The following is a 17,520-nucleotide window of genomic DNA, read 5'->3' on the forward strand; positions in this document are numbered from 1 at the left end:
GGGTGCTTCGTATGAATTCCACACAAATACATCTAGATTACTTACTAAAAACAAGATTAACTCTACTTTTTCTGAGGTAGGAAGGCTCATTCCTACCTGAAAGTATTTATCCCCAAGGTCAATGTGTATTTTTTCCAATTGCTCACATATGTCATCAGGGGGTGACTGTAACTGCTATAACTGACTTGCTAGTGCAAGCTTTTCCTCCTTCCTATGCGTCATGGCAGCCACCTGACATCTCCGAGCAACACCTTAGTCCCCACACACCTCTGCAATACTTTGCTCAGTTGGAAATTTGACCTTCTGGTGCAAAGATGAAGGTACTGCACCCATGGCATGGATCTAGGGGCACCCAAGGATCGCTGTGTAAAGGGAGTAGGAGTGTACCACTATAAAATTGACCATCACCTTACTTCCTACCACCTCCACAGGAAGAGTCACCTGCCTAGCTGGCACAACAACGGTTCCATCAAAAGCTACCAAAGGACTATCATATACTGTCAAATCCTCAAAGGTAAGCCTCAACCCATCATATAAATCAGGATACATGATTTTTGCTCAACTTCCTTTGTCTATCATAACCCGCCTTACATCGAAACCCCCAATCTGCAAAGTTACCACCAATGCATCTTCATGGGGCTGAAGAATGTCCTTGAGGTCTTTCTTAGCAAAGGCAATGCACTCATGTTCCTAACGCCCCTTCTTAGGCACAAGGATGCACTCAACTTCCTAACGCCACTTCTTAGGCGTAGGGCCATCTAACTCCAAATCAGAAACAGAACCTACAATCAATACCCGAGGTGGAGTTTTGGCAGTTTCCACCTGCTGACTGGCTGTGTGTATTACCCCTATGAGCCCCTAAGCTGAGACCAAAGTTCTTGAGGGACTAGCCCCTTTCAAATCTTACTGGTGAGAATCTTCCCATACCAAGAACTCCCCCAAATAACCTGCCTTCTCAAGTTGACGTAAATAATCTTTTAAGGTTTGGCAATCTTCAATTGTATGTCCTCGGTCTCGATGATATGAGCAATACAGGTTTTGGTTTCTCCTTGTGATGTCCCCACTCATTTGTTCGACCAACAAAAGTATGGCTCGTTTTTTATCTTTTCCATAATTTGATATACTAGCTCCTTGTACAATGAGCTGACCATCTCTAATCTCGACTTTTGAACTTGAGGGAAGAAGTCCCTTCGAGGTCGTGGAGCTTGATCTACCTTAACCTTTTTCTTCTCCAGGGTAGAAGTTTTTGCCTTAGCCTTGTCCTGTAACTAGTCATCTTCTAACCTTTTATACTCCTCCACACTCTCCATCAACTTATTCATATTTGTAATTGGTTTCAAGACCAAAGAATCTCTTAAGTCAAAATTAATAGGCAGCCCCACTTTGAAAGTACTGGCTGTGATTCCTCTATTGTCTCCCCCAATCTCGTTGTATAACTCCCACTAGCGATCCAAATAGGCTTTAAGAGTTTCCCCCTCATTCATTGCCATTGTAAGAAGCAAGGCGAAAGGCTTCGGAGTTCTACTACACGTCACAAATCTTGTCCCAAATGCTCTAATCAGCTCATCATAGCCCCAGATAAATCCTTTTTCCAGCCCATCAAACCATCTCATAGCTATCAACCCCAATCTAGAAGGAAAAATTTTACACAACAAAGCCTTGTTCTTAGAATATATGGCCATGCTTTGGTATAATGACTGATATGTTCCACGGGATCTGTCTTGCCATCATATATTGTGAATGTTGGCCTTGCAAACCTACATGGTAGATTAGTTTTTTCAATTTCTTTAGAGAAAGGAGAGTGTGATATCTTCTGCAAAGCCTTGCCCATAACATGATCTCCCAAGACTAGCAACGTCAGTGTGACTCGAGAATAAGAAAATGTTGGGCACTGAGGAATTGGACCTTTATGCCTCTCCTGATCTTGCTCTTCTCCTCTGCTTTTCCTATGAGGCGGGGAGGTTGTTCTTTCCCCGTGAAACCGCTCACGCTCTCCATGGGGATTGTTTGTCTTTCTCTTCCTACTCCTATCATCCACCACGCACTCTTCTCCCTGAGAGTGACTGTGCGCTAGACTCAATCCTCTCCTACAATGAAGTTCTTCATCTTTTCGGTGAAGTAACTCCTTATCCCTCTCCGCCTCCCTTTGCAATTCTTCCACCTGCTCCCTCAAACTCTCTACCTCCCTCTCCCTATTAGGACGTGAAGGATCATCTATACTGGTGGTGGATTGCTCTCCTTGTGGAAGTGGACTCAGTAGCCATGGAGCCTTCTTGTGAACCTCGGATCTCACACACTTCTCCACATGAACAGATTCTTCTGTAATGCTTGGCCATTCTAGATGGGCAGGACCACTATGAGACCGATTCGCCATAAAATGTTACCCAACTTTTGAGCCTACTACTTAGTAGAAGATTCCCATAGATGGTACCAATTGTAGGCGTACAAAAACTGGTCCCCGTGGACTCCCACAGATTTGAGCTAATAATACTCACACAATCTACTTATAATAGTACTATAGGAAATAATCACTCTACAATGGGAAGCTCAAACAATTGGTTTCATTGATAAAGAACATATTACAATGGTGTCGGCAATACCATTTTCTCTACCCTCACTTGCACCTGTGGTACTTTGCACTCTCTCCTTTTCCTAGGTTCTCCCCTTTTCCTTTTTCAGATTCCCCTTCTTTTGCCTCCCCTCACCTTTATATAGCTTCAATCCTTGGTCTTATCACTACAGCTGTCTTGTTGCCTGCCAAAGCCTCAAAGATATTTTTCTCAACTTTATCGGATTCCTCCCCACCCTTATCTTGGAACTTTGACTTTTGGGGGTTGCTTGTACTGTTCAGGCTGTCTTACTTGTATTTAATGCAGTAGAGGTGCGATAAGAACCTCATCATTACTATAGAGATAAAGATCTTCAACCTTCTCACATGCTCCAAAACTTTCTAGTGGTTCCAGGAATCTCCTGGAAATCATAAGTGGGTTATCCATGCTGCACACCTCGGGTAAGTTGGCACCTTACCTTTTCCATGAGAATGGTTCAGCTTCCTCTTTCTCACAGCCTATTTTCTTCTAGGACTTCTCTCAAACATACAGGCTTGGCCCAGTTTGCTCCCATGGCCCAATTTACAATTGGGCCTAAGGCCTGCACGAGAATTCTTCTAGTCTCCACAATAGTTATTGATTTTTAATTTTCTAGAAATTTTGCAAGTATGGGGAATATAAGAAGAAAATATAATCCAATGGTGGATTTTTCAAAATTCATCTCCAATAGAAAAATATTAAGTAAAATTGTAGCTTTAGGGTCTATTTGGGATATAATTTTTTTGCTAAAACTAAAAACTTGTTACTGAAAGTACTGTAGATAAAAATAGAAGTTAGCTGAAATAGTACAGTGAAACTCACGAATAGTACCAAAAAGTATAGTGGAACCCATAAATAGTAGCAAAAATAAGCTGAATAGTAAAATAAGTTGACAAATTTCATCCATGCCAAACGCACACTTAGACTACAACTAATTTTATAACTAAATTTTGTCCTTACAAATATTAGAAGATTGTAGATGCTCATTTTTTGCGAGCCCAGCAGGGAAGCAGGCCCAAAGCCATGGGCAAAAGAAAGTGATATGGAGTGCCATTAAGCTAAGTGGCAGGAATAACGGATAGTGGGTCTAAAAAGCAAATGAATGGATCTTGAGGAAGTAAGTGGGCCTAAAAAGGCCCGGAAGAAAGTAACAACAAATCCATGGGTTATATGGATGTGGAAAAGTGAGAATGGGTCACGGCTGCTACAGTAGGCCCAAAGTAGTGCAAATAAAGAAAGTAAGGGGCTATGAAAAACCCATGAGCCCCAAGGGAAAGGTGAGAAATACTTGGGCCGAGAAAGCCTAAGAAGTTAGTAAAAGCCCATGGGAAATACTTAAATTGGAAAAAAGGGCCAAGGATGCCCAAGAGAATAAGTGGGCCAAGGACGCCCAAATGAAAGTAGGCGGGACAATAGGAGCCCGCAAGTAGCAAAGGGCCCAGTGAGATCATTGGGCCTTCGAAAAAAGAATAAATAGAAAATATCTAAAGTGGCCCAGCAGGCTTGGGTCAGGTAGACCTCACAACAGGCATAATAAAACTACGTGGCAGGAAGCAAATAACAGGAGCTGGGAATAAAGACATGAAACGGCCCACAACCAGACAAGGCCCTAGCCCTTAGAAGATGCAGGCCATAAATGAGGAGTCATGCGAAACAACCCATGCCGAAAGAAGCCAAAAAACAAGCAGCAGACTGGGCAGTTTGACGATCTAGACCGCGGCAGACAGATGAGCAGTGGGCAGAATTTTGAATAAGCATGAAGGCAAGGCACGCACAAGACCCAGGCACCACCAGCCTGTACCCAGCCAATATAGGAAATGGTAAGGTCACGGGTCAGAGGTAAGGGGGTATGGTCTGGCAGTGGAGAGGGAAAAAAACTCATTTTCATGTTTCCTGCTCAAGCCCTTTTGGAAATATTGTCCTGCTGGGATGACATACAACCCAAAAGAGGTAAAGTTGGGTGGGAACCACTAGGTGCATGCCGAGAGAGGTAGAGGGAAGGAGAGTATTCACACCGTGGCAGGTAAGAATGCCACAAGGAGCAAGCAAAACAAAAAAGCCTTCTCTGACTAAGGCGGAGGGGTGCTGGCTGGGTGACTGACTAGTCAGTGACGGTCGGCAAAGGAACCTATGCCAGACAAAGACGGTTAAGGGCTAAAAAAGTAAAAATATCAAGCACGGCTGGCCCTATATAAGGAGCCCTACTGTGCACAACTAAAGGGGTGGGGGGAAAGGAGGGACGGCAAAAACCTCTGTGAGATAGTGGCTAGAATCACAAAAATAGGGGAACAAGAAAACAAAGGGAAAAAGGAGAGAAAGAATAGAAAAAAGAGTAAAAAAAAAACAAAAGAAAAGAAAGGATTAAAGAAACAGAGAAAAATAAGTAAGAAAGAAACAGAGAGAATAGAGTGATTGGCATGCACCGAATGGGTTAATCTCCATTTCCCCTTTCAACCCATGCTCTCTGGTAACAAAAGGAAGAAACTTCATTCAAATCAAGTCACTTAGGCCTGTTCCTTCAAAGCAGCTAATTTCCCCCTCAGAGAGATTAGTCGCGTTGAAGGAGTGGTTTCCCTTCCTGACACAAACTCCGTGGAACAGCTTAACGCAGCAGGCTGACATTTGTTTCTTTAATACACTCTTTATTCTCCATCTAATACTCATTATTTTGTTACCATCGTGTAAAACGGGCACCCTTCATTAAGGCCCACTAACTATTTTGCCTAAATTCTTATTATTATCTTTATTATATCTGTCTGCTGTAGTTAACGTGATAGTTCTACCTATCGTAAGCGTACAATCAAGACCTGACTAACAAGGGCATTGTTTGTGCACAAGCCAGATCAGGAAGGTTTGCTCTTGGACCGGTTCTAACTCCTTGATCCAGAAAACTTTGGACATATTGTAGCGGCAGGCGGCCCAGCCTAACACTCGCAAAAAAAGGCCCACACAAAGATATTAACAAGTTGTATTACAATCATCTTGACAACCAGAAGACTATTAATACTTAGAACTTTAAAGTCAGTGAAACAAATTGAAAAAAAATAAATTAAAAAAGAAAAGAAAAGAAAGAGGAAGAAGAGGTGATAGTTACACACTTGTGTAGTGTCCCGGACACACTGTAGTGTAGGTACAAAAATAATTAGAAGAAAAAAATAGGTGCAAAATGCATAATACGTAAGTATCAAGCAAAGCATGGTCATCAACCACTCCCTAGGTCCCTCCATAGGCCATAGTACATAGTCCATACACTCAGTCCGAATTCCAGAAGTCTCAATCTTCACCAAATTCCAGTTCTCGAGTCAACTGAAAAATGACATCATCTCAGTCCCAGTCCCAGTCCATCGAACACATCGTCCTGTTCAAGGTGAAAGACGAGGCCGAACCATCGAAGGTGAAGGCGTGGCTGGACGCTCTCAACGGCTTGTCCTCCCTGGACCAAGTGGCCCAGCTCACCGCCGCCCCATTAATCCAAACTACTACCACCGCCACTTCGCTCAACTTCACTCACATCCTCCACAGCCGCTACAACTCCAAGCAAGACCTCAAAGCCTACACCATCCACCCCCGCCACGACAGCACCGTCAAAGATCACGGCCTGCTCATAGTCGAAGACGTCATGGCCTTCGATTGGGTCGCCCCCGATCTTCATTTGGCGGTCACACCCAAACCCGGATCCGCAATTCGAGTCAGCTTTTTCAAACTAAAGGAAGAAGAAGAGGGCAAAGATGTAAAAAAATCAGACATACTTGGAGTTTTAAAAGAAATGAAGGATGGTTTGTTGTCGGGGCAGCAAAAACAAATAAGCGAGTTGAGTTATGGAGAGAACTTTTCTCCAGAGAGAAGCAGAGGGTACTCGTTAGCTTATCTGGCGGTTTTTCCTGGACAGAGGGAGTTGGAAGATTCGAATGAGGAATTGGGGAAGTTGAAACACAAGGTTAAGGATTTTGTGGAGAGTGAGGTCGTCGTCGATTTCCTCATCCCCTCCTCTTCCTCTGTTTAATTTTTTTTTTTTTAATAATTGGATTTGGAAGTTTAGTCCTCTGTGTCTGTGTCTGTGTGTGCATCTAAGAATAAGATCAAGATTTCACTGCAAATTTTGCTATTTTTGTGTATGATTGTGTGCAACGACCGAGTGTTTTTTAACCTAAAAATGATGTGTAAATCATGCATATTTATTGGGATGGAGGATTTAACTTTCAAATCCGTTTGGAAAAATACCTCCTCCGAGTAATTTTCATTCAATGTAAAATATTACTATTACTATTGGCTCTTGAGAGAAATTTTGGTTTCTTCATCTAATATTTGTTGGTATTTTTAGTTTTTTTTTTTAAATAAGAAATACTATTAGCATATTATAATATTCACAAGAATATCATCTTCGTCTTTATATTCTAAGATCACTGTTAATTTGATATCTATATTTTTTTGTAGAAGTCAATTTGGATCTTTTTATTTTCAACTTGTATGTCAATTTTCTTGAGTTAATGATAAAAATCAAATTACTGTAAGTTAAAAATAACATAGGTTAAATTAAAAATAGCTTTTAACATATTTCATATAGGACTACTGGGTATCTAATCTCATCCGCTCCCCTACCTTTCCTCTACCGTATTTTATGATTTTTGTGATGAATAGCCACCTCAAATTGTGATGGGTGGATATGCGAAGTTTCGAATCCACTAGTTTTCACTATCATGATTAGTTTTTCATCCGCTAATGTCTTAACAAGTTAATGAACCTGTGACCGTACAGTATAATGGGGTCTTTTCATTTTATTTTTTATTTGAATCTCTCTATATTAAATCCATTATCAAGTGATATTATAATGGTAAAGAAATTTTTTGTGGTACTTCAGGTTTATGATGTTTTAGCACAGAGACGTGCTGTTTAGCAGTTTCCTCTCCTTTTGAAAAGAAGATTAACAAAATAGCAACAATATACAAATTCACATTGAAAATGTCATAAATTTATCAGAGCAACAAGTATTCACAACTCAGTATTTCTATACAAATAATTATAAAAGATGGGGGCAAAATTATTTTTATCTGCATTTTCAAGGATGGAAATTAACAAAAATGCTGAAGTTAATAAACAAACTCCCTAGCTAATGTGCCTAATAGAAATAGGTAGTTTAGTGAACAGGGTTGGGAGGCTGTGGTGGTTGCCCTTGCTGTACAGACCATGGAGGTCGCCTATTGTGCTCCTACAAAGAAACAGTTAACAAAATCAGTTTCCAGAATGACCTCCCAAGCAAATAACACATATAAACCACAAACAATTACAATATGATCTTACGAAGTCAGTTTCTACAATAACATCTAAATAGAATTAGTTGATGAGATGATATAACTGTCCAAGGACATCACAATCATTTTTTTCCCTCCAAAAGCATCCTTTTTTACCTTTTACTTCTTTATTTCCATAAAGAAATCTTTGTTGTTTTAGGTACAAGTTTCAACACATATTGAACAGCTGAGGACAGTTTTTAATACATTAACTCCTATGTCTTTGTAATATCAATTTTTCTTTTCTTTAATCAGTAAGAAAAAGAAGTTCATTGATGACTAGACATGATGCCTCTCAAAAAAGAACCCAACAGCTGATATGTGAGTTGAATAGCGTTCCTTTCCATCAAAATTTTGTAGGTTCCTTTTCCTCCAAATAGTCCACATCATACGTGCCAGTATACATACTCTTATCTCTTTGTAATATCAATTTTCGAAGTGTATACATTCAAATGTGTATTTTTTTATCAGGAAAATAAGAGAAGGAAACTTGTTTTAAAGTCAAATAATTAGGCCAAGAGCCTTGTAACTCAGTGGCATAGCCTACTCTCTTTTATTAGGAGAACCAAGGTTCGAATCCACCCCCTCCCCATTGTTGTAACTATCTAATTATCAAAAAGTCACATAAGTAGAAAACTAAGCCAAATCCTGGTCGGCATGTTAACATTTAACAACCAAACTCTGCATTTCACCAACTTTATTTCCACAGAATTTACTTGGCATAATGGGCATTGATCAATTGGTGTATCAATGTGGTATATCAGCCAATGTTAGAAATTAATGCTTGGAAAGGAATTTCAATTATAGTAATAAAGGTAATGAGAAATGATAAATTTAAAACATATAGGCTTCTATATAGTTGAAAGAATGTAGTTCACATACTCCAATTTCGGTCACAAAACAGCAAGAGGAACACTTCACTGATGACGCTCCATGTTGATACATCAGCAATACTTCGCAGTTGCCACATTTAACTAGGCCAACCTCATGAGCTGAGAAACAAGGATCAAGTTTTTAAAAAAATGCCTAGCAATTATGAAAGTACAAAACACATTGCAAAACAAAAGATTATCTTCACCTAAATCGAACATAGGTTCTATGAAAACGCAAAACTAGACATTTAGACAAGAACAGACTTGACACTCTGATGCATGAACACACATTTAAGAGACAAAAATATTTACTTGTCATAATAATCTGAAATTTTGTGTCAAATGTTGAACTCAATGGCCTTAGGTCCACAATTATCTCTGCTGCACCACATATCTAGAGATTAAATCAAGGTTCACAATTTCTTTCACCTTGATTAGAAGATGATCCCAAAAGCAAGGTCTGGGACTAATTATTTATTTACCTTAAGGCAGAGACAAGAATTTGAATGTGCAATTTAGAATAATTAATAGAGACTAAACCATGTTGAGCCTATTTTGAAATCAATAAAGACTCATAATTTCTTCATGCAACACATCAAAAAAACTTGATAAAATTTCTATGCTTTAGCTACCTATGATTTAAGTTCTATATGTATTAAAACTTCATAATATAACTTTCCGCCTAGCCTTAATTGGGTTAGTGCCTTTTTGTGCTTTTCACCTTTGACTCCATACTACATATCCAATATATCTACAATGAGGATATGCCTGTGCATGTTTTGCGATAGGGAGGAAAAGAGAGGTATTCCACATGATCAACGTAGTCAAAGCCTTGCCCCATTGAGTGAATTTGGTGTCACACCATGTCAATATTGCTAGACAAGTAATGTGGGGTTGTTTCACCTAAGTTAGGAGGTGATATCCAAAACCCAATGTGGGTCTATCTATGAAATTCCCAAAAAGGCTAGCTCACAGTAAAATTATTGAGTTATCTGCAAGAAAATCAATGTCTAATACAGAGCTGTCAATAACTCATAATTTCCAAAAGTTTGATCCTTCATATTTGAAATATAAAATATAAAGAGAAACCTTTAACTTTTTTGATAAAAATAACAGAACAGTATGAAAAGCTTAACTGCTAGTATCTAGGGGGAAAAACGCATTTGTTTAAGTACAAGAAAAGAGAGGAGGAACCTTCTAATACAAAATTGCCTGTGTGACAGCACGAGCAATGAACATGTCTTGCCCCTCGAGGATATTTAAGCAGGTTACGGCAAGTACCACAAACCATTTGAGCCATTTCTGCATCAGAAAACATAGTTAACCAGTTGCAAAGACCATTAAGAAATTAATTTACTAATGAAATTCAAGAGAGCACCAGTATGGAAAACATCAATTCATCAAAGTCCTAATGGATTTCTAGGTCAAGTACATGGTTCCAAAGCAATAAAAATTCATCCATCCTAATTCCTCCCTGCTGTAATCTTCTGAAAACTTTTTTGATGAATAACCAAAAATTTTAATAATGTCAAAATCTGAAAAGTGAAAACTGCCCCACTGTGGCAGCTCTGTTTATCGCTAATCATTATCTTTTTTTTATATAGGTAATAAAAATTTTATTCAAAAATAATGAGCATCATGTTCATGATGGTGAACATTCTGATCAAGAAAAAATACAGTAGGTTCAAAAACATAATCTAATAGAGTGTAAGAATTCAGAAATGGAAATGCAATTCGTAAAACCCCAAACACACGCCCACTGAAACAAAGTACCAAAGAGAAGAGCTTTTAAAAGATCTAAGGTTCTCTCATTGTCTTCAAAGATGCGTGTATCACATTCTGTCCAAACCAGCCACATTAAACATGCCGGGACCAAATTCCATATGGTTGACAAATGCTTTCCAAACCAGTTTCTCCAAGCAAAGAGGAGAGAGCTAACTGTCATCATCACTAATCATTATCATTTTTAGGTTAACATTTTTTTTAATAAGTTACGCACATAGTGAGTCTTAAACCCACAACTTCACCCTTGATGTCGCAAGGAAGGAGGTGCTAGTTGAGCTAGAGCCCATTGGCATTCAATTTGATGTGATTTGATACATGAGCTCAAGTTTAAATTCTCTAGGAGAAATTCCAAGTTGAACCCATCTTAACTGGGAAAACTCAACGCTCCTAAACAAGAGGAGGTGATCAACATAAAAGGGTGGCTTTCTTCATATTGACCGCAGCTCATGGTTGGATACTTACCTTGGATAATTTGATACTCCGGGGTCTCCCTTTGGCGAATAGGTGTTGTATGTGCTGCTGTAATGAGGAATCTGTGGACCATCTTCCCTTACATTGTCCTGTAGCTCATTCTTTGTGGGTGCAAATGTTACAAGTTTTTGGGATCCAATGGGTCATGCCAGGTTCAGTGGAGAGTTTGGTGTTTTGTTGGAGGAATTGGCTAGAGAAATTTTCTTCGGACATATGGACTATGGTTCTTGGCTGTTTGATGTGGGTTTTTTGGATGGAAAGAAATCAGTGCTCTTTTGGGGCCAAAGAGAAATCACTTGTTCAGTTACAAGCTCTCTCCTAGAGTACTCTTTTTTAATGGGCTAGGTGTTGGGGTTCTTCAAATTGTCCTTCTACTCTGGAGTTTCTTACTTCCCTTAGTATTGCCCCTTAAGTTGCTTTTCATATCTTTGTTGTTTTTTCTTGCTGTTTCTTGTGTTCACCATCATGAACACCTTGTTTTTGATGTTTTCGATTTTACTTCACGATTAATATGATTCTTATTACTTATCAAAAAAAATATACATATTACCCTCATGCCCTCTTCAACAAGCTTCCTATTAGACAAAGGCGAGTCATCGAATCAAAACTGTCAAATACATGTAAAAGGCCCAACCTTGCTATCATGTCCACCACCTTATCTGCTTCCTTGCTTATAAGACCCTACATAATTTGAAAGAAGCATAAAAATACTTTTGATTTCTTCCTTTAACTTCAGCTTATTACCACTTTGTACTGATCTTTTCTCCTAAAGCAAGCAAAGAACTTTCTCTAAATGTCATTGCTCGCACTACGGCAATAGCGGCATGTTAGATTTATAGGAGCAAGTATCTCTGGTAACAGGCATACAAATAGCTACGTAAATGAAAGATACCCCCTTGAAAGCTAGAGAGCCTTATAACTAGTGTCCGCAAGTTGCAAGATCCAATTTTTACTTTTTTTTTTTTAAGGGAACTCCTTTTAGACCCAGATATTCATTGATCATTTATGTGTCGCGGGTTCGAGTTAGGATAAGACTGCCTACCAACCACCTCTCTCAAATCCGCATCGCAAAAGCGAGAGTGTTGTACTCCATATATGAATTCACGTATCTAAGTGTTGGTGATGACCCAGCTGATTGTTTGTTTTAGATTAGCAAAAAAATATAGAAGCAAAAGCAATTGATAGACAAAGCAAGGTTGAGTGAATCAATCACCAAGTGGGTAACCTTCAAAAAGTGTACAAAAATAAAAACTCATTGAAGCTGGTAATGAATGAAATAACATAGAAGCATTGAAAGAATTGTGATAGGGTCACTGAAAAACATGGGAAGAGACTCACCAGAAGGAGATGGAGGTGCTGGTGCTGGTGCTGGTGCTGGTGCTGGTGCTGGTGGCTGTGAAGAAGGGAGAGGGATTGACTGCCAACCTGGTGGTGGTCCTTCGTCTTCTTCTTCCTCCATTTCTTTGCTCCCCATTCAGATCTCTCTCTCTCTCTCTCTCTCTCTCTCTGTGTCTCTCTCTGTGTATTCGCGAGAGTTACAACCTTACTGAAACATTTGTACCCAACTCCAAACGCTCCGTTTTGACTCAACGGATGATTCTAACTTCTATTTGACTGAATTGCTATTTACACTCTGTTTGGTTGCAATGCCAATGACTGAAAGATTAAAAAAAATAAACGGAAAAAGGAAATGTATGGAAGAAACATGTGTCACTTAGGCATTGTTTGGGAGTTTATAAAGGAATGAAATTATCATAAAAGAATGGAATGTATTTAAGGAAGAAAAAAGAAAGGAATATAATTTTTTTTTTTTTTTTTGAGAAACAGATAAGTCAACTTTATTAAGGTAAATCAGATTGAAAAACATCATCTAAGTCTTGTGGTAGCTCTTCTAACCACACATCAGTATCAGCAATTAAAACTACTCTTCTAGCCAGGGAATGGGCCAATCTATTACCCCCCCTACATATATGAGAAAACCTACAAAACTGCATACAAGACCCCAACCGCTTAATATCATGAATAATATGTCCCAGCCATGATCTGTCTTGCTTCTGACTTTTGATAGCGTTGATGACTTGTAGGGAATCACCTTTGACTTCCACTATTGAGATACTAATTTCTTGAGCAAAGATGAGAGCTCGCCTAGCAGCCAATACTTCCACCATGTCCACTGATCTGGGTAGAGGAATTCGCTGACTGAGTGCAGCAATGCTCATCCTGAATGACGATCCCTAGCCCAGCAAGTGCCAGGTTCTTAAAGGTGGCTCCATCAAAATTGATCTTGAACAATCCCGATGTAGGTGGCTCCATTGAAATTGATCTTGAACAATCCCGTTGTAGGTGGCTTCCAACGCACCACCTCTCGTGGAACCAAGGACCTCGTGGATGGATGCTACACATCCCTAAACTCCTGCAGCAATTCCTTAGCTTTCTTGACCGTATATCCAACATCCCACACCTGCTGTTTCACTTGCAATTTATTACAGCGGGTCCAGATACTCCAAGCAATCATGGAGAACAGAGCAGCAGTGTTGGAAGAAGTTTTGGTGAGTATAAAAGAGACCAAGTCACCAAAACTCCTAAAAACTCTTGAACATGGAAAACTGAAGGTCTGATCCGAGAGCCACACACACTTGGCGTAGTCACACAGCCAAAGGCAATGAAGCACATCTTCTAGATGATCCTCACACAGGTTACAGCTATTATCAGGTAGGATGTGCCTAGTGCAGAGATTGGGTAATGATTCAGACAACGCACACCACATGAAATGTCTAACTTTATTGGGCACCTTGAGCTTTTAAATTCCATTCCACAAGCATTTACCAGCTTCAACGTCAAAAGAACCGGATGGTAGGCGCTTTTTATCGAGTACATACTATCCGGTGTTCTAGGTCAAATAAGAAGATCCTCCTCTATATGTAGGCTGACAGGAATACTCTTAATGCCCTTTGCTTCCCACGAAAAAAAAAATCTGGTCTATAAGCTCCACATTCCATACCTTCATGCCAGGAGAAAACAAGTCCCTGACAACCATCAACGATGGATCATGCAAAGGTGATATGATCTGTCCACCTCCGGATGACTCCACCCAACGACGGTTCCATATGTTTATTTTAGACCCATCCCCAACTCTTCACTTGGCCCCCTTGCGAATCACCTCTCTTGCCTGCATAATGCTCTTCCATGCAAAAGAGCTTCGAGGATTGATCTCAACATCCAATATACTACCATTAGGAAAATATTTGGACTTAAAAACTTTGTAAAGCAATGTATCCTTCTCATGGTAAAGCCTCCACACCTATTTCCCAAGTAGTGCATCATTGAATTGTCTAAGGTCTCGGAAACCCATTCCACCAAGAGATTTTGAGGAGCAAAGAGTACTCCATTTTATCCATTGCATCTTCTTTGCATTTTTTTGATGCCTTCACCAAAACTTGCAAATCATTGCTTCAATGTCTTTGATCAAACCAATTGGTAATTGAAACACGCTCATGGAATATGTAGGAATGGATTGGATCACTGCCTTAATCATCACCTCATTCCCTGCTTGTGAGAGCAGCTTCTCCTTCCACCCTTGCATCTTGTTCCAAATTCTCTCTTTTATCTGATTAGAACAAGCTTTTTTCTGCCTTCCCACAAAGGATGGTAAACCCAAATACATTTCATAGTGTTTTATGGCTAGCACACCCAACAAGACCTTGATTTCTTGCTAAACATTTTCAAGAGTATTTCGGCTAAAGAAGAGAGTGGCCTTGGCCTTGTTTACCTGCTGACCTAATGCAACTTCATACCATTCAAGAATTTGCTGAATTTTCGAACATTGTGCTGCATTTGACCTGCAAAATAAGAGACAGTCGTCTGCAAAGAAGAGGTGAGCCATCTATGGGCCCTGTCTACAAATCGATAAACCTCTAATCTCTTTATCCTCTGCAGCTTTGCATAGGAGAGCATTTAAACCCTCTGCACAAAATAAAAAGAGGAAAGGAGAAAGGGGATCACCCTGTCTCAACCCCCTAGATGGTCTAATAAATCCTTGAGGTTCTCCATTAAGCAAAATGGAATAAGTCACTGTTGAGACACATTGCATAATCATAGCCACCCATGAATCTTAGAAACCCATTTGCAAGACGATTTTCTCCAAAACTTCCACTCTACCCTGTCATAAGCCTTACTCATATCAAGCTTCAAGGCCATGAAGCCCTCTTTCCCAGAGCATTGGGTCTTCATATAATGCAAGGATCCAAAAGCTATTAGAATGTTATCAGTGATAAGTCTATCTGCAGTAAAAGCACTTTGAGCTTCTGAAATTATAGAGTTAAGCAAAGGCTTTAATCTGTTAGCAATAACTTTACTAATAATTTTATAGGGCACATTGCATAAACCGATAGGTCTAAATTCTGAAACATTTTCAAGATTGCAAACTTTAGGAATCAAAGTGATGAAAGTGTGATCGATGGATTTAAGGAGAGTACTAGTATTAAGACAAGAAAGGACGGCTTCAGAAATATCAGGTCCAACATTTTGCCAAAAGGCCTGATAAAAAAGGGGGGGCATCCCATCAGTACCCGCTGCCTTTGAAGGTGCCATTTGTTTGATGGCAGCATGCACCTCTTCCCTAGTGTAAGGTTTCATTAAATCGGCATTCATGCTCTCCGTAACAACCCGTTTCACACCCTCCAACACTCAGTCAAGATCATGGGCATTGGATGATGAAAAAATTCTGGTATAAAACTCCACAAATATCTTAGAAACAACTCATCGGACTGCCAAACGCCAATACCTTTGATAAAATTTCTTCGTTTCTTTAAGTTGCCACCGCATGAAAATACCTAGTATTTCTATCGCCCTTAGCCACCCATTGCATTCTGGCCCTTTGCCTCCACATTTGGCTCTCTTTCTCAAGCAGTAAGTTAAGCCCATGTCTAAGAGGGACAACCAAGTCGTAGCTGCCTCCCTTTGCTGTGGATTCTTCGGCCTCCCACAACGATTCCTTTTTCTTTGCAATCTGATTCTTGACATTGCCGAAGTGCTCTCTGCTCCAAGATTTCAGCAACTTCTTACATTTCTTGAGTTTCTACGTAACCTTGAACATTGGAGTACCGTGATTCTCAACTTGCCAAGCTCTTAATACCATGTCGCCACATCCTCTGTCAGCCAGCCACATCTCTTCAAACCAAAAAGGTTTTCTAATCCAACGTTGAGCTTCGTTATTTGGGTTAAAGAGCAAGTAGATAGGTCAATGGTCAGAAGAGTAGCAGTGAAGAACCGCACCTTAGCTGTCGGAAACTTGGACATCCAATCATAATTGGCCACACCCCTATCTAAACGTTCCCATATCATGTGTCCATGTCTCCTTCCATGCCATGTAAACTCTAGACCTATGAAACCGAGGTCCAAAAAACCACAAAAGTCCAAAGCCTCATGAAAAGCTTGCATCTACGCATTCGGGCGAAGTATACCACCTCTCTTCTCCTTAGTATGTAAAAGTTCGTTAAAATTGCCCCTACAACACCAAGGTAGATGAGGTTTTTTTTGTAGCAAACGGAGCATACTCCATGCCTCTTCTCTGTGGTTTGCATCTGGTTCTCCATAAAATCCGGTAAATCTCCAAGCCTCCTTTGTCCCACCATTCATGACTGCGTCAATATGATTCTTAGAAAAGCTATCAACCCATACAACAATGTCAGACTTCCAAAAAAGAGCTAAACCACCTCCTCTATCTAGATTAGGAACTGTAAATAAACCTGCATATTTAATCTTGCAACAAATCTCTTCTAATCGATTTTTATCAGACTAGGTTTCTGACAGAAAAACGATCAAGGGATCTCGAATTATTTCTTCAAGCTCTTCCTCTGCTCATAGGTTCCCAAGCCCACGGCAATTCTAGGCTAGGCAACTCATTGATCTCGGCAGGGCTGACTCACAGCCTCCACCATTGATAAGAGGGTTGTGTCAAGGGCAAGCATTTTCTTCCCTAATGTCTTACCTTCAGCAACATCCTCCCCATCACGTATAAGTCGTTTTTTCTGTGTCTACATGGGCTAGGTTTCACCAAGAGCCCTATCTTGAACTAGTCTCTTCCAACCACGAGTGTTACATTTTAAATCATGTGGGCTTCCCTGTGAATCATGCATCTCGTCCCGATCTAACTGTAAGCCCGTGGAGCTTGGACCCTTGTGATAAGATTGACCCTCGGTCTAGTCCACAACAACCATTGGTACAATCTTGCTTAAGCCCACTTCTGGAGAGTCAAACTTGGAAAGCTCAAAGTCAATTTCTCGTAACACTTCCTAAAAATCCAGTTTCTCGCCCGAGATACACTCCAATATTTTTGTGTTTCCTATAATCACGGTGTCTGTTTCCACAGGTGGTGTTTCGTTCATTGGAGTCATCCCAACAACATCCCTAGACTCGCTGGTCTGCGCTTTTTCACGTTCTGGTACCCCCACTTTACCACGGGCAGCCCCCACCATCTCCATCCCCTCGTCTTCACCATTCCAGTCTCCACTATCC

At 40.1% G+C, this 17,520-nt stretch overlaps 3 protein-coding genes across 3 annotated transcripts; 1 reads left to right on the plus strand and 2 right to left on the minus strand.

Annotated features, from left to right (window-relative positions):
• The first annotated feature begins 5,728 nt into the window (after positions 1 to 5,728).
• LOC142634043 (stress-response A/B barrel domain-containing protein UP3-like) lies at positions 5,729 to 6,890 on the plus strand. Its single transcript, XM_075808311.1, has one exon. It carries the CDS (start codon positions 5,902 to 5,904, stop codon positions 6,589 to 6,591), a length of 690 nt encoding a protein of 229 aa, XP_075664426.1. The 5' UTR covers positions 5,729 to 5,901; the 3' UTR covers positions 6,592 to 6,890.
• Positions 6,891 to 7,509: 619 nt separating this feature from the next.
• Positions 7,510 to 12,620, minus strand: LOC142633764 (protein LOL2). The gene is made up of 4 exons (XM_075808016.1): positions 12,343 to 12,620; positions 9,943 to 10,050; positions 8,759 to 8,868; positions 7,510 to 7,794 (listed from the first exon to the last, which is right to left on the minus strand). The coding sequence occupies exons 1-4, from the start codon at positions 12,476 to 12,478 to the stop codon at positions 7,723 to 7,725; spliced, it is 426 nt and encodes a 141-aa protein (XP_075664131.1). The 5' UTR covers positions 12,479 to 12,620; the 3' UTR covers positions 7,510 to 7,722.
• A 779-nt stretch (positions 12,621 to 13,399) lies between these two features.
• LOC142635149 (uncharacterized) lies at positions 13,400 to 15,654 on the minus strand. The gene is made up of 4 exons (XM_075809355.1): positions 15,107 to 15,654; positions 14,774 to 14,843; positions 14,436 to 14,632; positions 13,400 to 13,727 (listed from the first exon to the last, which is right to left on the minus strand). Exons 1-4 carry the CDS (start codon positions 15,652 to 15,654, stop codon positions 13,400 to 13,402), a joined length of 1,143 nt encoding a protein of 380 aa, XP_075665470.1.
• Between the last annotated feature and the right edge of the window lie 1,866 nt (positions 15,655 to 17,520).

This window comes from Castanea sativa, chromosome 5 (assembly GCF_040712315.1).
Source record: "Castanea sativa cultivar Marrone di Chiusa Pesio chromosome 5, ASM4071231v1".
In the NCBI taxonomy this organism is placed as follows: domain Eukaryota; kingdom Viridiplantae; phylum Streptophyta; class Magnoliopsida; order Fagales; family Fagaceae; genus Castanea; species Castanea sativa.